General features: G+C 37.6%; 1 protein-coding gene across 3 annotated transcripts in view; it reads right to left on the bottom strand.

Moving 5' to 3' along the window:
* The window catches only part of KIF16B (kinesin family member 16B), a 153,945-nt gene that overhangs the window by 91,835 nt on the left and 35,123 nt on the right, over nt 1-26,987 (bottom strand). For all 3 annotated transcript variants that reach the window (XM_086745326.1, XM_086745328.1, XM_086745329.1), the window contains exons 9-12: nt 26,809-26,940; nt 23,967-24,142; nt 21,927-21,992; nt 16,919-16,978 (exon numbers count right to left, since the gene is read on the bottom strand). In XM_086745326.1, coding sequence (XP_086601452.1) covers nt 16,919-16,978; nt 21,927-21,992; nt 23,967-24,142; nt 26,809-26,940 — 434 coding nt within the window. The remainder of the gene's footprint in view (nt 1-16,918; nt 16,979-21,926; nt 21,993-23,966; nt 24,143-26,808; nt 26,941-26,987) is intronic.

The raw sequence follows: 26,987 nt of genomic DNA, 5'->3' as shown, positions 1-26,987 counted from the left end.
CTGTCAACACGCTGGAGGGGAGGGATGCCATCCAGAGGGACCTTGACAGGCTGGAGAGGTGGGCCCGTGCCAACCTCATGAAGTTCAACCAGGCCAAGTGCAAGGTCCTACATGTGGGTCGTGGCAATCCCAGGCACAAATACAGGCTGGGCGGAGAATGGATCAAGATCAGCTCTGAGGAGAAGGACTTGGGTGTGCTGGTGGATGAAAAGCTCAACATGAGCCGACAATGTGTGCTTGCAGCCCGGAAAGCCAACTACATCCTGGGCTGCATCAAGAGGAGCATGGCCAGCAGGTTGAGGGAGGTGATTCTGCTCCTCTACTCTGCCTTGGTGAGACCCCACCTGGAGTATTGCATCCAGTTCTGGAGCCCCCAACATAAGAAGGACGTAGACCAGTTGGAGGGAGTCCAGAGGAGGGCCACAAAGATGGTAAGAGGGCTGGAGCACCTCTGCTATGAGGCCAGGTTGAGAGAGTTCAGACTATTTAAACTGGAGAAGAGAAGGCTCTGTGGAGACCTTATAGTGGCCTTCCAGTACCTAAAGGGCGCCTACAGGAAAGACAGGGAGAAACTCTTCAGCAGGGTGTGTTGCTTAAGAGACGTGATGGTTTCAAAATAGAAGGAGATAGATTCAGATTGGATATTAGGAAAAAAAATTTTACAGTGAGGGTTGTGGAACACTGGCACAGGTTGTCCAGAGAGATGGTAGATGCCCCATCCCCGGAAACATTCAAGGCCAGGTTGGATGAGGCTCTGAGCAATCTGATCTACTTGGAGATGTCCCTGCTACTTGCAGGGCGGTTGGACGAGATGACCTTTGAATGTCCCTTCCAACTCTAACCATTCTATGATTCTATCCTAAAATCTCCTTTGCCTTTCTGCCATGCTCCCTATATATGACCCTAACTCTGAAACCAATCAAGGTCCATCAGACCACAGACTCCTTCCTTCCATACCTCAGAACTCTGAGTTGGATTTTTCAGCCATATCTCCATCAACTAAAAGTAGATAAAGAAATAATGAGAGACCACAATGTGATTAAAGACTGTGTAAGCAGAGGTAAATGGCAGGGAGATTTCTGTAATTCAGCTGGGCATTCAGCTACATTTCAGCTGCCCAAAAGTATAACTTAATATTTGCCACATTATCAGTTGCATTTTTCAGCAGAAAAAGCTTTCCTTGCAAACATTAAGCACTCAGTATATGTAAGCAAAAAAGACAAATTGATCTGTGCTTTCCCATAGGGGCTAATTAACTATTCAAATGAACATCAGAAAACTGAAACTATATGCTCCTTTTCTTTAACATAGATAATTCTTGGTTATGTAATAGTCTTTCTGTAAGTTTATTCCATCTGTAAATAAGATCTATTGTTTTTCCCAAAATTCAGAGTATCTCTGCAGAGCAATTGCCATTTCAATATTCCAAATTCTGGTTTTCTAGAGTTTGTACCAAAAAGCCGTCACCATAGCAGATGCAGAAACTCAAATGACAGGTGGATCCCACTGGGAGACAAAAACACAAAACAAAACCACAACCAACAAACAACAACCCAAAACTACATAACTAACATGTCATTCCTTCAGGCAAAACATAATCCACAATTAGGTATCCTGATTTTTTTAAAAAGCTTCTGGACAATCTATCTTGCTCCTTAGAGCAATCAAGCTTCCCATGATGACTACTGTACGGGATTTTTAATTGTTTCCCTTGACTAGAAATTCTTCTTCAAAATAAACATCCCCACATTCAACTGCAAGACCAGAAGAGATCAGTCATTGCTTTTTCCGAAGATTCAGATACGGTATTTTCTTTGTCATGTCATGCTGCTGCCTTCTTGGCCTGCCATCACCTTGTCAAAGCATGGCTCACCATGCCACTATCCAATCGAAATTAGAAGTCTGATACTGCAGCTTGAGCTCAGGAATGGAAATGAAGGAGGATGGTAAATGAAGCTTCTAAGAGGAGGTAATAAATCAATTTCACTCCTTATGGCATCAGACTGCTTCTTCACATAATTAAGGTCTGAGCACCTTTGGACTGCTACAAAATATAAGAAGTTGAAACATTATTCTTCATGTTTTGAAATATAACCTATCTCCAGACTTTTTTCGTTATGCTGTGTGAACAGTGACAAAATGAGAACATAAGGAAAATGAAAAGGAGTTGAAAACAAAAATAAACCTCCAATCTTTGACAATCAAAGATTTAGAGAAGTGCTTATGCAGAAATTTGCCATACAGAAAATCCAAAAATTGAATGAAACACATTTAGAACAAATCCTTCCGCAACAGTTTGCCCAGATGCTGCAAACCAGACTTTAAATTAAATGTAAATATTTAACAAAAAGCTCTACAGAAGTTGACATTTTGAAGATTAATAAGTCCTTAACTGGTCTGTTGTGGATTAGTCATTCTTAATTATGTCTTCTGGATTTACCTAAGGGTAAAAACTCCAGATGTAGAAATGGTGATAGTCATGAATGAACTATTACCAGGTCAGAAACTGTCCAAAATCACAAATCTTTTGCTGAAAAAGCTCCTGCAAAACAATGAGACTTCTTTCACAGAGAAGGAAGTTGTGCTGGGGAAAAGAAAAAAAATTAACTACCCCATACCAACCCTGTGGTTTTAATGTATTCATACAGCCAGATCCAACTGAAAACAAATGGGAATTAGGCACTTAAAATACTTTCAAGCACTGACTGATGTTTCAATACCTACAATAGGTACAATCGGAAACACTAGCACATAACCCTCCAACAAATAAAACTGAACCTGCACTCTCTTTAACAAGACTCTATTAGATGAGTCAATTGCTGCTGACAAGATTTTTTATTTGCTTCTGGGAAGACTGGACTGGAAAGAGAAGGATATTAAGTTATATTAGATTGTCAGGGCTGGGTGTTCTCTATACTATGTGTCTCAATAACATATTTAGAAGAGAAAAAATATAAGTGTACCAAAAAAAAATATTCTGCATAATAATGCAATCTTGCTATGGACCAACTGGAAAAACCTACAACAGTGTCAGAAAAATTATTTGGAAACAACAGAGATATGTTCACAGAGCTTTTCATGTTTGCGTTGATGGGTTAAACTATCCAGACTACATGCTGAAGAGACGGAACAGACCCACTCCTTATTTTTGAACGCTGCATTGCCTCCTGGAAAACAGGCAGACATTTCATCAACAGTTTTCCTGACAACTAGCATCTACATAGTCATTCTGCCACTATTACAAAATACTGGAAATGTATGCCAGGAAATACTAGAAATGCCATTAGTAAAGTTATTGATACAATGATTTAAAATGTAAAAAGATTTTTCAAAGCATAATATTACTCAAGGAACTAAAAGAGACAAGGAACTTCCACTGCAAAACATGACAAAATGTTTACTGTCAACATGACCATATGGATGAGAGGAACAAGAAGTAGGAGAAGAGAAAGAGGAAAAAAAAAAAAAGGGTTTCAAAAGATTGTGAAATCTGGTTTGGGCTTACTAGTAATAATTACTTAAAAGATGAAGGGACAAGCACAGCCGAGTATTTAGCTTATTAGGTTTTGAGGGGGAATTGGTTACATGGACACCCTTCTTGCTGTGCAGGCTGGCTGCCTTACAAAAGACTTATCACAAAGATATCAGCCAAAACAGAACGTTGAGCAGCAGCTGAAAGAAATTTGACTGTGTCTAATTGTGACTGACAAGACAGTTCCAGGGTAAAAAAACAAAATTCTGTTCCAAGAAAACAACTTCAAAATATTTGAGATTTCCATTGAAGTGACAGTCTACACATTAACTAGGAAAAGTTTTTTTGTTCCATATTTCCATCAGTGGATGTCTGTTAAACAGGGTTTTTTTTTGTATTCTATAAAGCTGTATATACAATATCAAATTTCTCACCTGTGTTTTACTATGTTCAGCTTGACACATATATGATTTCAGGAATAACAAAATCAGTTTTGAATCACCTGCCACAGAAGTAGTAGGTGCTATTCAAGAGGTAAGGGGAAGAGAAGAGGAAATACGGAACACACTATCAGTGACAAGGTGTACACTTTAGAGTCTTTGGACATGCCAAAGCTACATTCTGTACTGTCCTAGGACTTTGATAAAATGCTTTTGAAAATTAAAGAATATGCCCTTCCTTTATAAGCAATAAATTAATTGTTTATCAATTATTAATTATTTATTATCATAGAATCATTAGGATTGGAAGGGACCTTTAAAGATCATCTAGTCCAGCCCTGGACACCATCTATTATAATCATCTATTATGAAAAGTGATATTGATTCCCTTATGCATATGTACATTAAATAAGGAAAAAATTCCTACTATGTCTTCTCCTTCTAGTCAATGGGACAAAGAAATAACAGCATCTCTCTGGTTGTCAGAGTCAGTTTCAATACAATTAAAACTAAAAGTTTAGCACAGTTAAGACACTTGAGTCTTCCAAGAGGAAGAAACTTCTACCACCCAAAGGCACAAAGAAAACCTCAACTGAGAAGAAACTTCCCAATCAGAATTTTCACTATCTCCTAGAGCTTTAGACCACCCTCATCAATCAAGAAAAGCCATTAAACAGTCTGCAACCACCAAGATCAGAAAACAATGGTTTTGTTGTGAACGGCTTACTGTGAAAGTGCAGGTGCTGTGGCAGCAGCCCACACAGGCATCAATAGCTCTCTGAAATGAATGTAAATTAAAAAGGCAGATTTAGAATGCAGAACTGCTCAGATGAGGAACTGCTAAGATAGTGAAGCTAAAATGATGGAAAACTAATGATGCTATTCCTTTAAAGAATAACGGAATTACAGGTGCAGTTCTTAGTCTCATAAGGTCAGCTCACCTTTTCAATTTTTTATTGTTTTGCTTTTTCTCTCAAAACCAATTGCCACATACTCACTGCTGACATGCAGCTGTCTATTAATAGACAGAAACTCTATTATTGCAGTGGTACTCCAAAGCACCTCTGTAGTTAACATGGTGCAAGTATTTCCACTAAAAGTTTTGGTAGATTCAAAGTAATTTTTCAGGAAATTTGGCCTTCAATCCTGGAATTACAAAGACAAACTTAACAATTTGCAGTACATGCTCCTTGACACTTTAGATCCTGTACTGACAGAACCACTACTGACATCTGAGAAAAATTCCCTGAAGAGAACTGCAGGATTTGGCTAATTGTAAGTAGAGGTGCCTGTTTGGCAGCTGAAGCTTCCTGGACTCTAGTTGTAAAATCCTGTTTTCCAGTGTCTTATAAAAAGTAAGCCATCAAAGCTGCCATTTTCCATGCTGGAGCATCTGCTGCAGGCTGTCTTCTGCCCCCACCAGCTTGGGTTTAGGGGAAAACTATTCTTCTCTTTCAAAAAATGAGGCACACAGAGCATTTTGCCATGTCTCAGGTGGGGCAGGTTTCACCTCTTCACAGCTTCCTATGTGTGACCACACTGAGCATACATTAGTCTCAAAGGAAAAACGAGTCTACATATTTCAGTGCTGACACTCAGGGCAGAGAACAATACTTTCACTGCCATTAGTGATCCTTCCCACCAGGAGGTACTATACCTTCCAGCTAAGAGACAGCAACTCTGCCCTCAATATTCTTCATGCTGGAATCTAAAAGTGGAAAAGGGCCTGAGTGGAAGACAAGGAAATAGGCTATTTTATTTCATCCTCTCCTCCCATATGCATTACAATACAGTCTTTAATTACATGATCATATATTTTCTACAGGACCTGTGAATAATTCATTCCATAGACCGTACTCTGGGAATGAATCAAGAGAATGCTATGAACTAGACTATTATCTACAGGACTCCTACCTCATTTGTTGCTAAAGCTGGATGATGAATGATCATGGAATTGTAGAGGAAAAAAAAACTAGTTTCATAGCTAATACATTTAATTTTTTAAAAACTATTTTGTTTTTCGTCTGTTTCTTGGGGGATGTGAGAATTAAGAAGTGTTTCACTTATCTGGAATTCTGTTTTGTTTATTATTTACTTAGAAATTCATCTCTGCTTCTGTAGAGATGAATCTAAAGTAACAGATTACTTTAAATCTATTAGACCCTTCCTCAGGGCCAAAATGTAAACCTCACTATTGAAAGAAATTGACGAAAGGAGTAGGACTATGCATACTAGTAAGCAACAACTACCAAGGAGAAAAAACAGTGCAATAGCGAAGTCTTTTGCAGAGAATGATACATAGGCTTAGTTGCTGTCACGTTCTTGTCCCTCACAGCCCAGTTACTGAGGTATAGAGTGGCTGAACCTGAAGAAACACATGGCAGTCAAACTGGACCTGCCCTCTCGTTTTTTTCAGGAATATAGCCTGATTGCAACAGCAGCAGATTTGTGCTGCCATCTGTGTTCAAGACATCTCTTAGTGGATTTCATTAAAAATATCACCCCTGTAGTTGGGAAGAACAAAGAACAAGCGCATCACTCCAGCAGCACTTCTACCGCAGTATGGCTGTATGCATCAAGGCTCAGTTGCCAATTAAGGCATTGTCAAGTGTACTACTGTACCAGGTACTCAAAGCTATCAGAATCACATAGTAATAAACTCCTAAATATACTGCTAAAAACGTCAGCAGAATAAAATGGTTCTAGTATTTCATATCCAGTACACATTGCCATCAGAACAGTTCCTTTGTGAGAACATCAATATAAATATACGTTTTTCATCTAAAACACTGATGCTGGAATGCTTCTTTACCTTTCCATAACCAAGTCCAATGAGGAATTTACATTGTCTTTTCTCCTCACTACATGTCTGCTGATCCTTTAGAAGAAACAGCTTTCAGTGTATATATTTCTTCTTCTTCTTCATACAGGCTACATCAGGAGCTTCCACTGCTTTCAATTTAGCTCCCCTTCCTGCCACAAGAAAATTGATAGACAAGCAGACCAAATGCCCAGGAGGAATCGTTGAACAAGTGCCATCTGAGCTGCAGAAAGGATTTCAAAAGCAACTCACTGTCTGACTCTCTCTCACTTGAAAACCACCTACAAGCCCTAGGGATGGATTAGAGCCAAGCATAGCCTGGATAATCCACAAGTCCATGGCCCCAGTTGTAAGGAGGATGGCCGTGAAATATTTGGGAGTATGGTTATTCCTAAAAACTGAAGGGTCTCTTTTGGAATGCACAGCCTGGATCAACCAAACTATTGACCTTGACAGGCTGGAGAGGTGGGCCCATGCCAACCTCATGAAGTTCAACCAGGCCAAGTGCAAGGTCCTGCACCTGGGTCATGGCAATCCCAGGCACAAATACAGGCTGGGCGGGGAATGGATTGAGAGCAGCCCTAAGGAGAAGGACTTGGGTGTGCTGGTGGATGAAAAGCTCAACATGAGCCGGCAATGCGCCCTTGCGGCCCACAAGGCCAACCGCATCCTGGGCTGCATCAAGAGGAGCGTGGCCAGCAGGTCAAGGGAGGTGATTCTGCCCCTCTACTCTGCCCTGGTGAGACCCCACCTGGAGTACTGTGTCCAGTTCTGGAGCCCCCAACACAGGAAGGACACGGACCAGTTGGAGAAGGTCCAGAGGAGGGCCACGAAGATGATAAAAGGGCTGGAGCACCTCTTTTACGAGGACAGGCTGAGAGAGTTGGGGCTGTTCAGCCTGGAGAAGAGGAGGCTCCGGCGAGACCTTATAGCGGTCTTCCAGTACCTGAAGGGGGCCTACAAGAAAGATGGGGAAAGGCTGTTCAGTAGGGCCTGTTGTGATAGGACGAGGGGTAATGGTTTTAAAATAGAGGGGGGTAGATTTAGATTGGAAATTAGGAAAAAATTTTTTACGATGCGAGTTACAGAACACTGGCACAGGTTGCCCAGAAAGGTGGTGGAGGCCCCATCCCTGGAAACGTTCAAGGCCAGGCTGGATGAGTCTCTGAGCAACCTGATCTAGTTGGGGATGTCCCTGCTCCTTGCAGGGGGGTTGGACTAGATGACCTTTGAAGGTCCCTTCCAACCCTAACCATTCTATGATTCTACGATTCTATGATTCAACCCTGCCTTAATTCATGGCTGGTGAGCTCAGAAAACGGCAGCCCCCAACCATGCTTCTCTGATGGTCCAGATGGTTTCAAGTGGGAAAATGGTTTAAAACTGAAATATAAAATAACCAGTACTATTAGGCATCTCTTGATTGCGGCTTTCCAGTAGAAACCGAAAGTTAAAAGTGATCAGACCACCGCAGAGGCATTGCAAGCAGCTAAAGAGGCTGCAACAGAGAAAGGAGGTTTCTCAATAAGATGAACACAGGTGGCAGAGACAGACTTGAAATCAAACATCTATTTCTTTTGAAATCTACTTTTGACTCTTGCACTCTGCTTTCCCCAGGTGGCTGGGACCCTTTCAATAGTGTTTCTGTTCGGAAAAAAGCTACAGTCGATCAGTAACACCAGTTCCCAATTTAGTACTTTTTCTTGCTCTGACAACAGCAAGCCAATGCTGAGAGTGGACAAAGCACAGAAAGAAATCATTGGTGAGTGAAGAGCAATGAGAGCTGCTCTCCTGAAAAAAAAAGCAATGTGTATCTCAGAACAACCATATAACCCCTTAAAAAGTTTCTGTTTGTTTGCTTTCATAGAAAATTCTCTCCACCGTATTTTCTTTCTTCTCAGTCTACATTGACCTAGGCATACTTACCAGACTGAAGCAAGGGGGTTAAGGTAATAATCATCATTTAATAATAATATCTATTCCGTAATACAGTATGAAAAAAACATCTATTTAAGGTAAACCAAATCATATTTGGATGATCTCTGCCCAATAGCTGGCCAATAGCATAAAGATCCTTGGATTTAAATATATTCATTTTATCTTAATGACAAAAAAAAAAAAAAAAAAAAGCGGGGGAGGAGGGCAGGGGAGGCCAATCTAATGTTGTGTTTTCATGTCCCTGATTCTGAACCAACCCCCAAAGAACAAAAAGTCCATCTGTAAAGGCTTTGGAGGAAGGAAGCTGCATGACATTTAGTAGTGGCAATTTATCCCAACTTTAAAGCTTGTGACCAGAATAGACGATTTTATGGACTACAGCTGCTGCCAGTAACTGCTACACTTGGGAAATAAATAAATAATGCACAAGGCCAGGTATAAGAAAACAAATGCTAATAAAACTGAGAGCTAAACTAGATATTACTTGCCATCATTCAGGAGGCAGGAGTTATGGGTAAATACTGTACAAGGATTGAGAATTGTAAACATTCCCCTGTTGTCAGACAACTTTCTCAAAAAAAAAAAAAAAAGTGAAAAAAGCAATAAACTTATTAAATTTTAATGTACTGAAATTCAACTATAAATCTACTGAAGTGATTAATGAAGAGAAAAATGTTAAAAGAAACAGTTACAAATAGAAGCTGCATATCATTGTCACTGTCTTGTCAACTGCAAGATCCATTAAAAGAGAAAGTAAATAGCAGAAGGGGCCTGGTGAAACATCTGTATGTCCAAGAGCCTGTTTGCTTTCTCAGCTATATTATCTGGTCAAATAAAAGATACAACCTCTCCCAGAAACTGTTCTTTTATTTCCCTGAAATATCAGAGCTACAACAAAGCGAAGAAAATAAATGTGTTTTAAACATTTTAGCTAAAGTAATTTGTCTAACATTCTAGATACAGTCATTTGAAGAAGAGAGTTGAAAAATGTACTGACAAGTAATTGCAATAATTTTGAATGCATATAATCACTTTACAGCCCATCTCACCTGTGAATTGTTGTTCAGAAGCATTTCTGTCAAAATAGTTACTCAGTTTCTTCAGGACTTGCTTCTAAACCAATGTTTTGGCATACTCAAACTTATTTTAGTAGATCCAAACAGCAATGAAAGTCAAGATAGTGCAAATCATTTTGCCTTAAAATATCTAAATTAAATCTGAATTAAGCATGCAGAAGAACCTGGTTTCTGTATCTACAGTGACATCTAGTGCAAGAAACCAAAACCACATTTAAATAGGCTTCTAGGGAAAGAGACGCTATTATCATTTATTGTGTGATTTCTGATTGAGATGAACAAGAATAATTAACATCAGCCTTTTAAAACTTTTAGTATCTTGTCTTCTGCACAACATTCACAAGTCAGATGAAGGGAATCCTACTAAGCATGATATGTTAACAAGAGACTATTTAATGCAAATGTGCATTTTTCCTTTCCATACATATTCAGTTTGATGTATGTACGTATATTACAGAATTGCTGGAGGGCAAACAATTGTTGAGAAAGCAAACATTCCTAGGAACAAAGCTGTTGTTCTAATTAGTCTATCAACTTTTCTAAAAGAAAACAAATTAAGCACTAACATCTGACTTAAATTCTTTCTGCCAGCTCCAGAAATATACAATCCTATTTTAATTTTGCAGTGATTTTTAAATATCTTGCTTAAGAATTCCAGCAGAAGACATAGCTTGTAGAAAGGAAACAAAAACTGGAAGCACACAATGAGTGTTGTCTAATACATGATGACAAATAGAAGAAGTTACAAAATAACAAATAAAATTTGTTCAAATTAAAGTACAGATTTAAGTCTGTTAAGTTAAAAGTATACAGTTACGCTTCAAACACAGTCAACAGACATTCTATCAAAAATGCAACACCAACATGTCTAACTAGCAACGATTTTACAAAAATGGTTCACTTACTAAAATGTGGAAAAAAAATATCTTAGAAACAAGTGTTATTCCTGTCAAAACATACAAATAAACACATATGCCAAACCTGGAAATGAACAGTTTAAATGCAGTATCACACATACATAGTTTTGTATATAAATGTACACCGTTCCTGTAACTCACTTTTTTTCATTCAACCTGTAAATACAACCATTTTAGGACCTGTGTTCCAAAGGCATGCATCCAGAAATCTTAAAACGTGACATGTACTTTTTAAAGCAGGATTAAAGGCTATATTGGTACCTTTTGTAAAAACTTCATAATATGCAATTTTCCAATACACAATTTACGTAATGGTAAAATTATTACGTTGGTACAAGTAATTACAAATATCAAGATGTATTTTTTGTTCATGAGATAATTTTATATAATTTATACATTTCTAATTTTTTTAAAAAAGCTATTCATTAGTGATCCAGGACAACTACACTATGCATTAGGTTTCTAATGTCGTAGTAATCTTACTATGGAATAGCCACAAAACCCACAAGATATTGTTGGTTACTGAAGGCATTGAATGGGGAACTGTCACGAGTACTGGTTTTTGAACAAGAAGCACATGCCATGGTTAATGGACTATGATCATTGCTAGTAACACAATAAGTACTTTTAAGAAGTTCTACAGTTTGCTCCTCAGAAGTCCAAGAGCCTGCACTACTTCTCCACTCTACAGCCACCAAAAAGCAGATTTAGTAGATACAAGAAGTTTATGTGAAAGTAGCAGGTGTTAATTGAGAGCACTTTTCACCTGAGGATTGAGGTTGTTAAAACAAAGACATGAAAGAATGAAGAAAAAATGCTCATCGAAGGGCAAGGTACTGAAGTAGAACACAAAACAAGTGAGAACAGGAAAAGGAGACAAGGCAATCGAGGTTAACAGGAAGTAACAAAAAGGCATAAAACAGGAAAATTGTGATATATGCTCAGCCTTAAGGGCAGAAGAATTGAGATAAAGGTGTTTAAATACCATTCAGCAACTATGGTTTAAAAATTATCTAAAAATGCAAATAAACACAGAGTAATGCAGCATTTATATAGAACACAACAAACTGCTCTTGACAGAGTTCGCTATGAAATAGAAGCCAGCATGGAAAGGAAACTATTAAAATCAAAATCTATTAGCTTCTGCCACCCTAATCAGCACCTTATAAAAAGCAACATAATTACTTTGAGTTTTGGTTTCCTAGTGTCTTTGCTGGGTATAGTCAAGACTCCTAAAGAAAGAAAATTCCCCTGTTTAGATAAGCATGCCTACCAAAATAATCTTTTGGTATTAGTCTGTATTTATTCATCATGACAAGTTAAGAGTATTTCATGAATGATTGAAAAAAAAAAGTTAGTGCTTGAAGATAGACATAGTTTAATTCCCTGGGTAGGAATAATTGTTGTGAAGCCATAAAAATGTACTATTAACCAGTACTCAACCAAAGGGCACAAAAAAAAAAAAAAGAAAAAGATCAAATAAACAGTATTCAATAACATATTTACACAACATGTGTTAAAAGTGCTGCAGTAGAATTCATATTATTGACGAAAGTGAGGCCATGTCACTAAATCCAACAGGACAAAGCCAGTTAAAGCAGCTACTAGTTAAACTACCGATCACGAGAATTAGACACACATACACAAAAAGACTCTGTCCTTCCTGTGTGAACACAGATCTCTACATCTTTTAACATCAGTAGTGCTCTGCCACACAAAGCTAATGACATGATTAGAATCAAGAGGATAACAAAATAAAAGGTAATTCCAAATCTACTTAAAGCTAAAAAAAAAAAAAAAAAAAAAAAGAGCATCTAAATATCTTAACGCTAGGTACAAACGACAAATCTAAAGTGCAAAAGCTAAAAGTCTACACAAACAGCAAAGGGGAGAAGAAATTTAAAACAAAGTTAGGAAGAACAAACAGCAAAGATTTATATAAAGTACACATTTTTAAAAGATGAATATAAAAGCTGCTAAAAGTCAAAGAAATTAGAACATGCACAAAAGATGACAAAAATAAGATGCCAGTAAAAGAAAAAAAAGATCTCTAGGAGAACAACACCACATGCAGCCAAATATAGCAGCCACATCAAAAGAAGTTTCATATCAATTAAAGTCTCAAAGAAAGAAAAAAATCAAGTCTCAGATAGGTTACCCTAACACCTCAGAAAGCATCCAAAGAAATCTCTGATCCCAAGATAGATCTTTAACAGAACAATACAAAAAGGACTAAACTAAGGAAAAGGGCAAACGGGTTTTTTTCCCCTCTTCCTCCTCCTATTTTGGGGATGTGTACGGAAGAACATTAACAGAGGGAAAAAAAAAATCCATAGAAAGATTCAATGAGAGTGAGATGAAAGTAAAATCCTAGCATTAAGTAAGTGCTGAGGTTGCAAGACACTTGAAGATAGAGAAGCAATGTAAAGCAGTGCTGTAAAGTTCAATTCTTTTGACAGCTGGTGACATTTGAGGAAATAACCCAAAACTCATACACTTCGAATCAAACACTATCGCTTTGGTTTTCAATGCAGTATTTTACCCAATGCCAAAGCATCATTCCACATATTTATTAAGTTTATTAAGCACTAAAATATCCTCCTTTTAATTAAAAAGAGGGACAAGGGACAGATTGTAGTAATAAGTTAGTAAGGTTAGTGTGTCATAGTGAGGAGGCCAAGGATGAAAAACATCACCACTGGAAGCTTGTCACTTCAGACAGATTAACAACGTCAAGAAGCTGCCACAGTACGCAATAAAGAATACTTCACATGGAGACAGCACAAATTTAAGACTCCAATATGGGCAGTGTCCTAATCTTTGCATAATGAAAACAGGGGGATCTGGGCTTTGGGTGTGAGGTGACAACAATTCAGACTCCAGAGAAACCCAGACAGTCACCCTGCAAAAGGGCTTCTTCCAGATGCATGAAAGAGAGAGCACTATCAATACTACCATCATCAGTCCAAGATATGTCCAATCTGACAACAGCATATATGAAGGATTATACAAGATGTTCACACCTGGTAAGGACATTCAGCCATACAGACTCTGCACCAAATCCAGAACCGACAACATTTAAAGATAGGAATGTCCAACATACTCAGTCAACAAACTCAGGTGCACACTGTGATGGAAAACCATAACTTCAGGTGAACTACATAGGGATAAACGTCAAACGGGATAAAAGCAACAAGCAGAAATGAGGAAGAATACCGGGATGTACATGTCAGCTGCACACATGGCATTGTGTCAACTGAAATAATTGACATTTAAGCTGCCAAATACTTTTTATCAAAAACCTGCCTTCACACAGGATTCTCTCTTCCTCGGTATTTTCTAGCTGGATAGTATCTTCCATTCTCTGTGAATTATTTTCAAAGTAACATTTAGATGTTGCTGGTCTAATTTAAAACAAGGTTCAAAATAACTGGCAAGGGTGAACAAGTCTGAGGATCTTTTTCCCTGCAAAACAGTATGCATCACTTCTTTGTCAAACCTGATGAAAGCACTGTATTCAGTAAAAGCCAGGTAATTTTTTCAGTAACATCTGTGGATCTAGTAGAAGACATCAGCATGCCCTATGAACTTTGCTTCCTGTATTTTACACAGCTTGTGCAAAATCCTTTCAATTATTTTAGATTTAAATATTAACAGATTTTGACATCAGTCTGTGAGAACAATTCAAAACCATATGAACTCTGATATTCAGCACCTAGTATGAAAATGCGTAACTACATATAGTAGAGTAGGAAATCCCATTCAGCTACTGCTAAGTGCATTTGCAGGCATAAATGAATAGGTAATAGGTAGCTGTTTAGATGAATTTTCAAAATCAACTGCCAGATTAGAGCAAAAGGTGTTAGGAACTGAAAAGTAAAAGGCTTTTAATTCTCCAAGTCCAATGCAGCATAGGAACTGAAAGGCAGCAACTATCTCAGAAGTGCAAGCCCAGAGGGAGGCAAAGGGAGGCAGGTTTTAAACATAAATACTAATGTGAAGTTCTAAGTACCTTGATGAAGAATGTTCTGAAAGTTACTGGATTATGGCATGGAAAAAGCTGCAGTTGTGACTGCAGTAAGGTGAACATACAAAGACAGTCTCATTTCTGAAAGGGTGCTAAGACATTTCAGTTGTACAAATGCACAACAGGTATAGGAGTCCATTACAAGAAACACATATTACCACAAAGTAGTTTAAAATCTGCTTTCCAGCAACTCAGCCTAGCAAACTTCTAAAAAGCCCTTTTCCACTCATATGTTGGCAGTGATTTCAGGAATCATTAAACAAGAAGTGAATAAAAATATGGATAGCTTCAGTAAAATGGTGTAAAATCAAACAGTATAACCAACAAATCTTTTGCAGATTTTCAGTTTTTTGGGACCAAGAAGGTTTTATCAACTGCCTTTAACCCAAAAGTGAAATACAAGCTATGCTCATGTATTCAAATATCAGCATATAAAAGTCCAGAATATAGAAGTTGTATGAATGAAACTAACAAAAGCTCAACATCAGAAAGCTTACAGCTTTTGTGTGTAAGTCCTTTATACTCAGCTATTTAATAAACACAGCTCTCTTGTTTATATTAATTGTTCAGATAACACCTCCTACAATTCTCTAATTTCAGTGCAAGAATCAGTGTATTAACAACATAAAGGCTTTTAAAACTTCCCATCATGTTCACTTTCACAATTGACCAAAATTCACAAATTCTCCACGTGACAACAAACTCCCCAATCCAGACATGAGTAAAGAGAGGATTAATAAAGTTCTATGTACATATAGACACTTCAAAGGAACAAAATAACACAGAAATAATGTAAACTTGAACCCAAAATATCTCTGAGGAATATACAAATGGTAATTCTCAGTTCAGTATCTGGACAGACATTAAACAGTTCGTTCTGTCATGCCATCTGCTAAGCAGTTACCAACCCTGCTCTGTTCTCTATATCATTTTTGTTTTGTCTTTATTTTTAAGCATGGAGTCATTCAACTTATCTGGAAGTCAGATAAAAGACATAGGGGTGAACTTAAAAAAAAAATAAAAAAAGTGATACCCGCAAAAAAAAATCAACTACAAAAATCAAGTTTCAGATTAGTGATAAGGAGAATTTCAAAATTAGTTCTAAATGCTTGCTTGAACTGCACTGCAAACAAGTTTATGTTCAGATACACAGCAAGAAATGAAAGTTTAAGTTTTATTTTCAATTTTTTATTTAACAGAACAGTTTTTAAATTTGGCAAAAAAAATTGTTAGTCTAGATTATGGAAAAGAAACTGTGAGAATTATTACTCTGTGTGTATGTGCACACACATGCGTGCGTGTATGGAATCATAAAGTATCCCATTAAAATAGTTCACCTCAGACACCTTAATCACAAGACAAATGCCAACACAAAATTTTACCAGTAAAACTGGACAGCAGGAAAGCAAAGGTGCATGTGGAGAACATCAAAGTCTCAGTCTAAATCATGCAAAAAACACAACATGGAAATCATCAAGTTGCCCTCTTGGATCTGTACTAAACCTACAAAATGCCACAAGAGCACTGTGTGGATTTATCTGCTCCAGAAGTAGTGTGGAGTCATATAAAGACTGCAACACAGGACAGCTTATGTGAATCAGCTGCAAAAATCTCTGTGCTTGGTACTCCAGAGCATGCCTAGTTCAGATCCATCTGTTTGGTTTGATGAACACCTACTGGAGGAGCTTCAACTGCAGAAATACCATTGAAAGTTGTATTTCAAATTTACAAGCCATTTCTTCTGAATCAGAAGGCCCATGCAAAAAATCTGTATCCACTATAGACCACTTTCACTTGAGATACTCAATGTAACATAAAAGGTGATTATTTACAGGTCTTAGATACAACACAAACACCAAGGGGATGAGGGATCCACTTGTCCTTGCCCCAGGTTTCCTTTGTTTGCAACTCAATAAAAACATCCAGTATTTTAAAGACTTGTAAGAGATAAGCTATTTTCCAGTAAGGTCACTTTGGTGAAGAAAAGAAAGAGCTGTGCTCATTTTTATTAATAATTATTTAAAATTTATTCAAAAATACCAGCATGCCTGAATATTTACTCTTAAAAATTCTCAAAAACTAATTACTTGGAATAAGTCAGACTGAGAAAATTTTGTGTTATTAAAAAAAGCCAAAGAAGGTGACTTAGAATAGGAACTTTTTTTTTTAAGGGAAAATCCTAAGGCTAGTTTAAATGCCAAGGTGAAAATTTGTTAATTTTCCTTACTTTCAGGATATCTTGAGTTTCATTCCACTTGTTAGTCCACTCTTTGGTCAGTTCTTGTACCTATAAAAGAAAACAAATATCAGAAAAAAAACCCACATATTCTAAAGTCCTTGATAATGTATTTTCAGAGAAGTACTAAATATTTGTGCAATTCTTCACGAAGCTTAATACTTAAACATGTAGAAGAGCACTGTTTCTCCTGCAATAAGTGGCCATACCTAAAATTTCTCTGTCTCAAAAAGGGAAATGGCAGAATTTTTATTTATAGTGTAAAATGAAACAAGGGACAGTGATAGCCATGTCAAATAATGGTAGGCATCTTCAAATAAATTGAATTCCATAAAGTGCTTAATTCAGTCCTACGAAGTCTACTGACACAGATTCATTCCTTAACTGTAACAAGACAACAGCTCCTTTCCTACCATGCAAGACAGGCATGTTCAGGTTAAAATACCCTCCAGAAATTGCAGAGGATGGCATGCAGAGGAAGAAGCAAACAGGCAACCTTGAGGAGAAAATCAGAGCAAAGTTTGCTGCAACTCAGAAATCACACACTTGGCTGAAATCAGCACAGAAGTGAGACGCTGCTTGCAAAGGCATTACACACAGAGACAGAGCTGTGTATGAACACTTAGGTTTTGTCCTGCCTTTCCTACTCATCTAGTTGTCCATCTCCTAAGTTAACTTTTACAGCTTCCATATCATAGAATCATAGAATGGTTAGGGTTGGAAGGGACCTTCAAAGGTCATCTAGTCCAACCCCCCTGCAAGGAGCAGGGACATCCCCAACTAGATCAGGTTGCTCAGGGCCTCATCCAGCCTGGCCTTGAACGTTTCCAGGGATGGGGCATCCACCACCACTCTGGGCAACCTGTGCCAGTGTTCTATAACTCGCATTCTAAAAAATTTTTTCCTAATTTCCAATCTAAATCTACCCCCCTCTATTTTAAAACCATTACTCCTTGTCCTATCGCAACAGGCCCTACTGAACAGCCTTTCCCCATCTTTCTTGTAGGCCCCCTTCAGGTACTGGAAGACCGCTATCAGGTCTCCCCGGAGCCTCCTCTTCTCCAGGCTGAACAGCCCCAACTCTCTCAGCCTGTCCTCATAAGAGAGGTGCTCCAGCCCTTTTATCATCTTCGTGGGCCTCCTCTGGACCTTCTCCAACTGGTCCGTGTCCTTCTTGTGTTGGGGGCTCCAGAACTGGACACAGTACTCCAGGTGGGGTCTCATCAGGGCAGAGCAGAGGGGCAGAATCACCTCCCTTGACCTGCTGGCCACACTTCTCTTGATGCAGCCCAGGATGCGGTTGGCCTTGTGGGCCGCAAGGGCATATTGCCGGCTCATGTTAAGCTTCTCATCCACAAGCACTCCCAAGTGCTTCACCTTAGGGCTGCTCTCAATCCATTCCCCGCCCAGCCTGTATTTGTGCCTGGGATTGCCATGACCCAGGTGCAGGACCTTGCACTTGGCCTGGTTGAACTTCATGAGGTTGGCACGGGCCCACCTCTCCAGCCTGTCAAGGTCCCTCTGGACGGCATCCCTCCCTTCCAGCGTGTCGACGGAACCACACAACTTGGTGTCGTCGGCGAACTTGCTGAGGGTGCACTCTATCCCACTGTCCATATCGCCATATCAGTAAAGGGTCTTTTCATTTGAGTCTTTCAGACTTTTTAGAAAGCAGTGCACAGAGTGTGCTTCAGGCAGATCCACCTCTAAGCTCTGGTTGACTTGGAATCATAATCATATTAAATATTTTAATTAATTTATTTATTTATATGTGCACACAAGCATACAAACACACACACTCTCTTTTATTTTTGACACCACCAGATTTCTGTGCAGGGATTAAACACAGGCCTTTAAAAACATACACAATATTTTATTATTTGAATTCACTTCATCTGCAGAAACCTGGGAAAAAACCAAGCCATTTCTCTTCATTACTTTACATATAAAAACACTGTAGAAAACAAAAGGTGTTCCTTTAACACAGTTCCACCAAACACCTCCACATTTGCCACTTGCAGACTACCCTCCTAGCTGTCTTTGCAGATCAGCTGCAAATTAATTAATGAGAACTAAAGAAACTTCTCTCATCTCTACCTGTATCTCAGTATTTCAATAAGAAAAGTAAGTACACTTTTCAATGCATCATTATCATTCCTAGTGCTGTTAACGGGAATGTTAAAACAAAGATATAATTGAGAATATTAAAGAAAAATATTAAGAAGGTCTATCGTAAGTCTGTTCATAGCAGAACAACTTTTATTCTTTAGAAATAATTTTTAAATTGTTGTTCTACCAGGACAAATCAACTCATTAAAGAAAGCCACAATATATATGTCAGATAATTTAAATATGGCAATAAAGTCTTTAGATCTGTATAAACAAATTAATTATTGCACTCATTCAATTATAAAAAAGATATAGCAACTGCAATATCTCAGTAAGTTTGCAGATGACACCAAGTTGGGTGGCGGTGTTGATCTGCCTGAGGGTAGGGAGGCCCTTCAGAGGGATCTGGATAGGCTGGATCGCTGGGCTGAGCTGAATGGCATGAGGTTCAACAAGGCCAAGTGTCGGGTCCTGCACTTTGGCCACAATAACCCCATGCAGCGCTATAGGCTCGGAGCTGAGTGGCTGGAGGACTGTGAAGAGGAAAGGGACCTGGGGGTGTTGGTTGATGCTCAGCTGAACATGAGCCGACAGTGTGCCCAGGTGGCCAAGAGGGCCAACGGCATCCTGGCCTGCATTAGAAATAGTGTGGCCAGCAGGAGCAGGGAGGTAATCATCCCCCTGTATTCGGCACTGGTGAGGCCGCACCTTGAGTATTGTGTTCAGTTTTGGGCCCCTCACTACAAGAAAGACATTGAAGCCCTGGAACGTGTCCAGAGAAGGGCAACAAAGCTGGTGAGGGGTCTGGAGCACAAGTCTTATGAGGAGCGGCTCAGAGAGTTGGGATTGTTTAGTCTGGAGAAGAGGAGGCTCAGGGGAGACCTCATTGCACTCTATAGCTTCCTGAAGGCAGGTTGTGATGAACAGGGGTTTGGCCTCTTCTTCCAGGCAACAAGCAGGACCCGAGGAAATGGCCACAAGTTGTACCAGAGGAGGTTTAGATTGGACTTGAGGAAAAACTTTTTCTCTCAAAGAGTGGTCAGGCACTGGAACGGCCTGCCCAGGGAGGTGGTGGAGTCTCCGTCCCTGGCAGTGTTCAAGAGGCGGCTTGATGAGAAGCTACAGGATATGGTTTAGTAGCTGTGGCAGCAATGGTAGTGGGAAGACGGTTGGACTAGATGATCTTATAGGTCCCATCCAACCATGTGATTCTATGATTCTATGATTCTATGATCTACTGAAAATTTTCAGTAATTACATCTATTGTAGTTATCATGAATAGTAATCACATAACCTTTTAATGAGGTTGACGAAAGATAATAAAATATGCTCAATGTACTCCCCACACAGAGGGTCCAACAATCCTGAGCAGGACAAGCAGTGATTACTATCAGAGCATGAATAACATACTCTAATTAGCATATTGTCAGTAGTTTATATTACTCACCTACTCTTAGATAAAGGCTTTACATTTGTGCACAAAAATAAAAGCATACTACACATACTAACAATACTATCATTCATTTCTGATTCAGCTAAGAACTTTTCAAAACCTAGTAGGAATATGAAGAAAAATGCTTTTAAACTCAAGGCTTACACTGTGGTTATGCAGATCCTACTTTAATTAATCGAATACAACACAGTAACGATTCCTGCATATACTACAGAGTTATAAAATGCATTCCTAGCAGAAACGTCGCTTATGGAGAAGCCTAGATTCTACTTTGCAGCTATGGTTCATACTAATACATTTATTTAATCCATTTTTGTCATGAAGTTTATTTTTCAAGTATAATTTAATTGAAAAGTATTTCAACATGTCTTTAAAAATGGTATTACCAACAGGAATCCTGAAAAGCGCAGATACCGTACCAATTAATTAAGTCAAAACAGAATTCCCAAAGCAATGCATTAATTCGCTATTTGTAAAGGTTTAAGCAGCACTAGTGTAAACCATACAATTCAAACCAGCTAAGAAGGTCCTATTTTTTAAAGGCATCATATCTACATTCAATTGGCATCTTGTCGACAATATTCAGTAATAAGTATTTGCTGGCATGTAGCTGAATGATTCCAAATACTTTCCTCTCTCCTCTTCCAAAGTCTGAGTAATACCTTTTTTTCCAAAACAGTTCACAGTAGCTTTAAAAACAGACAAGTATATAGAAAAGAATTAAAATAGAATAATAGAATAAAGAATGAAAGATTGCAATTTAGAGAAATGAGACTACCATTCTATTTTGGACTCTCCGAGTATATCTAAACTGTCTGGGAATTCTTCCCAGGCTCTACACTGGGCTGGATTATTAGAACAACTTGTTGTGAGGCACACTATGAAGTACACCCAGATCTTAGACCCTAAAAAGGCAGCTAAATAGGCACTGAAAATATTTGTACATACCAGATTTTAAAACGGTCATTTTCTGAAAACCTACCCCACAACACAAGTTATTGATTACTTGAAAATACAAAAGAGATTACGATTTTCCCCATAAATCTTTCACTGTATTTTCTACACAGTGAATGTTTGTTACTGTGATTACTGATTACACTGATTTAGTGGCTTTTCCCTATTATTCTATCTACAAACATAGTTTCTTAGCAAGGCTAGCTGGCCTGGGAACAAATATTTTCATTAAATAGAACTGCCATAGAAATATCAAAGATATACTTTGTTCTTAGTTACAATGCTATCTTGCATTAGTAAGATAATAAAGTTACAAGCTCAAATGTACGAGTTAAAAAAAAAAAAAAGCACCAAGACAATGCTGTTTGGTGGGAGAAAATTTAGCTGTGTATCAAAACAAAAGTCCTGAAAATTACCAACACACTTGCATCCAAACCCTCTGCTCTCCTTTTTAAAAAAAAAATTTATGAAATTATAACTCACCCTTGCTTCATTCTGTTGAAGCTTTTCTTCCATACTTAAAGCTGTTGGAGAATCCAAGAGTGCAATCTAAAATTGTAAAAAGTAAACATCGTCAAGTTAAAAAATAGGATGAAAAAAAGGAAAAATTTCTAGTGGAATCAAATGATAGAAATGCAATTGTTCAACTTTGATTATTTAGATTAAGTATGTTAAACTCCAATATACATCATTTTACCTTGAAATACTGTAAACAGAATAATCAAAATCAGGTCAAAGCAGATATTTCAAATACAAATAACCAGTTTGAGACTATTTTCATTCACTATGTATACATGTGGTCACACACACACGCAGACACTGAAACTGTACACAAGTTTTTAACGGGTAATACCCAATACATGTATCTTTATATTTCTATTAAACATCAAAATGCATTTTGCATCAATAGTTAACCATTTTGCTCTAATGTATACATATATTGGTTATCTTTAATAAATACACATTGAGGTAACTGGCCTTAGAAAATTAAAACTAGTCTACAACACCCAAACACACAAATAATACTCATTGTTATGTGACCTTCTACACTGAATCCAGCACTATATTTTGGTAATCAGTATCTTCAATGATCTTAATGATCTACAGAAGCATTTGCAATACAGTATTCTGGGAATATAAAGGAAAACCACAAAAGAAATTACACAGAGATTTATATTCTACTGTGCATATATAATACCATCTGCTGTTTTACCAGTCATCACAAATTCAGTTAACTGAAGTAAGTTCTCTGTTGTCTCCTACACAGCCATCTATCACATCCTGCAACTGAATTAGATTTATTTTGTAATATCCGCTGTTTTACAGCTTGGAACTAGGTCAAAGCTTTAGATCTTCAAAGAGGTCCAAGTTACATCTACTTTGCTAACCCTAAATCAAACCATACTTTGAAAATAAATTAATTTTCCCCTCCTAGAGAATATGGGAGAAATACAAGTATAATAGAGTGATTCAGCCTCATAAGGAGTTTTCTAATTGTTTGAAGCAGAGAGCTCTGCTTTGTTGCAATCATCTACAATACCTACTACTGCTTCCAACTGTGGCCCCATCTCCTTTTTCAGCAAATGTTTTATAGCATGAAATCCAGCTGAAGTACTAGCCTTCCATTAAAAAAATCTGTGCTGAACCAACATTTCATATTGCACAGCCCATCTAAAATAAAAATAGATAGTTCTAGAAATAAATCTGCAGTATCATTTCAGATATTCCAAAATCATATTTGCCCAAGCATAAAATCTAGCAGTCCTGAGTGACATTATTTAGAAGAGATGACTGGTCTGAGCCAATTGCTTATTGTTAGCTGGGTTTCACCATCGTGGAAATAGAGGAGAAATTAAGCCTAAATGAACTTGTGCAGTAAATGCTTATAGTGGCTAATACCTACAGAAGAACAATAAATAAAATTGTGAAGAAGGGAAGTATAGTGTGATACATGTTTTCTTACACCACCACAGAAAATACTTTAACACATTCAGCATGTTACATGCTTTCTAGTGAACTGTACAGTCAAACACAAATAAAATGTATTGTTCAAACCCATTTATACTCCTGAATTTTTCTATTAATGCATATATATATTTATATTTATGCATATTCATATATTTTTATATTTATGCATATATTTATACTTTACGTTTTCTACTTCTTTTAAGATACTAGATGAAGTACCTCTTCAGTCTGTCAGGCTAGACCCAGGAAATGTGTTACTGCTCAGTATCCTTATGCTGTGGTGACTACCTGTTCCACAGCACACTGCAATCAAGCTCTGATTCTATTAAGAGAGAGCTAAAAGCTTTGAGATGACAATTTTTCCACCCTTATGCCAAAAGAGGCAATCTACTGGCCATATGGAAACTGATTCAATCAGGAAAATAATATTCATTCATAGCCTCATAGAGCTTGTTTACTCAAATCAATATAATGAAAGATAATTATCTCGTTACATTCTAGAAATATATGTTATAACTCAAGGAAAATTACATACAAATTTCAAGTAAAGCTAACCTGATTCCCTTGAGCAAGTAAGGCTTTTAATCGGGCTATTTCAGCTCTCAGCTCACGGATCAGTTTGACGTTAGGATCCTCATTAATAGTAGGCTTATTGATGATGTTTTTGGCTCTATTTGCATAGCGAAGTGTACTTAAAGTTTCTCCATAATTGACATCAGCAGGTGAAATAGCTAAGGAGATGAAATCAGAAACAGTTTATCCAGCACCATATGTTTCATTTAGTAGAGTTAGCTTATATTTTAAGAGTCAGATAAACTTGATGTGGATGAAGAGACAGAAATATATGACTAACCAGCATGGCTACAAGTTGTTCCAGTTCTTCACCTAGCTCCACTGCTTTCACGTCACTATAACTTTGTTTAAGTAAACACTGTATTAGAATAGTGTATAAGAATAACCAAGTCCAACAATCAAGCGTTTTAAAGAAATCTTGCTGTTAATCTACTTAACATTTACATTTCTCTGGTAAGCATAAACATCCTATATGAATACTTTACTGGCTTTCTTGAAAAGCTTTTTCAAGAACAGTGGGAAAAACAGTGAGTATTTTTTCAGTATTGATGTAATCACTGAATGGAAAAGTCATTTCAGGTGAAAACACAGTAGGTTCAGTCCAAGTTTTGAAGGGAAATTAAACAGCATTCAAACAAAAAGCAGACATGAAAAACAAAACAAGAGAAGAGCTTCTATAATTTACAAACGTAGTTGTTCTGCTGAGCTCCAGGTATTTGGCAGCAGACAGACCTGTTACTTATCTGATGATTCAAGAGAAACCAGTATTATTTTACAAGCAACTTAACCAGGAAAAACAATGGAGTTTGAATGAAAGTGCTAATGCTATTCTTCACTTAAATTTTTTAACAATATACAAGATGTTCCAAATTCAAAACATAATTACTGCATCTAAGTAGATGAGAAAAAACACAGAAGATAACACTATACAGAAATAATAAGGGACCAGAAATCTTAATAATCAAACTGAACAAGAGACTCAGAGAATCAGACAGTGAAAACATCTGAAAAAATAATCAATAACCAAAATATTCTGCCCTTCCTCATTCTCTCAATAGTAAAATATATTCTTTTTGTGGTAGAGACTGCCTGAATTAGGGGAAATGCACTTGGCAACAGACTACACTTCCCCCAGCTCAGACTATCACTTCTGACTTTACCTACTGTCTCCTCTCCTCTACTCAAGTATTCTCTTTCTGGAAGGATGTTACAATATGTTATAGAAATGTGACAAATCAGAATTGGATACATTTTTATACCAGACTTTCCTACAGTTTGAAGTTATCTTCTTGCTTTTTTTGTATTTAGTTACAGAAAAGCCAGGCGAAATGTATCCATAGAGCTTGTCAGGCTCTGTTAGACAATTCAGCCACCTTACCTGTAGAGTTACTGTTGCAGAAAAGATCAACCATCAGGGCTCTGCCTAGCAGAAGCATTGTTAATAGACAAGGAAGTAGCTGAAAAAGCAGCTGGGCACTGTAATCATTAGTACAGGCACTGAAAACTCACTGCATTTTTAAAACTTCTCTTTCCAATCTTTTGGTATTTAAAAAAAAAACAAAACAAAACAAAAACAACAACCAAAAAAAAAACCCAGCCACCAAAAACCAAGTTACTCAACTACGTAACTGAAAGAAAGCACTGAGAGAAAGGATGCCAGCACAGTGTTACTTAAACAAAAGAGTGAGAGAAATTTCAGAGCTTCTCTTCTCTTTACACCTTACATCTCCAACATCCAAAATCCTCCCCTCTCCACTAAACATCCTCCTGGCTTTACCTGGATTTTTTGGGAAGGGAAATCCCCATTTCAATTTGTTGAACAACCTGCAATATATATGCCATAGGTAGGTTTTTAAACAGAGTGATTCTTACAGAGCTTCCTATAAGTAAAAACAAAACTCGAAGAAAGGAGACAAGATAAAAAGGAAACTGAATCATAAATAATTAAATTTAGACAAAAGTTAAAATGCTGTGTGCCTTCAAAAAGTAGGTTAAATAAAAATGACAGCCTTACCCACTGACTGTCAAAAGAGACCAGGTTGTTTCTGCTACTAATGCAACAAAAAACACTACAGTTTTGCAAAAGCAAACCTATTCACGCATCAGTATTGATTAGATGTACAAAGCTGGATTTTTTTTTTTTTTACGGGGGATCAAAGTCTGCAGCCTGGGGAGGAGAGGCGTAAAGAGAGAAAAGTACAAGACTTTATCGAGGTCCAGGTTTGAGCACTTACCATGAGCAACAGAGCTGTCTGGAATGCAAATGAACCTCAAGAATAACCAGGAACTATTACTTGAAGTTTAACTGGTGAGATCAGATAATCATTACATTGTGCATGTGTCAAAGAAACACAGCAGTGAGGTAGACGTCAGAGTAAACACAAGCAATTAGGCACATACATTTGGATGATCTTTACTTATGCAAACAAACGTCGAACAACTGTATGTACACAATCTGGATGCCTTGTTACACTTCTAACCAAATACTCAGCCAGTAATATATGCAATCAAACAGATAATCTGCAGATGAAAATTAAGCTTTCAAATTCAGGAGGTATACCTGCTATTGTTCATTATGTTAATAAACAACTAGACTGTTCCCATATACACAATGAGACCCTATATAGTACTGCTGCTGGAAGAGATGTTTTGCAGAATATAGGTAAAGGCAGAGTCTTACTAGAAAACTCAGAAAGAAAATAAATCATAAATACAGGTAAACAATCTTCTGCCTTAACAAAGCATATGGAATCTACATATTTACAGCCACCTCTATTAAGTATGAACTGTTCAGGATGCATAAAACTAATTTAAAAACACTTACTGGCAATCATTATAGTTTTAGAGTTTCCTCCTAGGCTATCTTTTAATAGCCAAGTCAACACAGAGTCTCTGTAAGGCACAAATACTTGTTTCTTCTTTGAAAGAGGATGTGTTGCATCCTGAGATAAATCAGCTGTGATGCGGAAGTAGAGGGGAGAAAAAAAAAAAAAAGCAATTACG

Source organism: Chlamydotis macqueenii, chromosome 3 (assembly GCF_036417535.1).
Source record: "Chlamydotis macqueenii isolate bChlMac1 chromosome 3, bChlMac1.mat, whole genome shotgun sequence".
Lineage (NCBI taxonomy): Eukaryota > Metazoa > Chordata > Aves > Otidiformes > Otididae > Chlamydotis > Chlamydotis macqueenii.
Note: the sequence above shows the minus strand (reverse complement) of the source record. Positions and strands in the feature narration are given on the sequence as shown.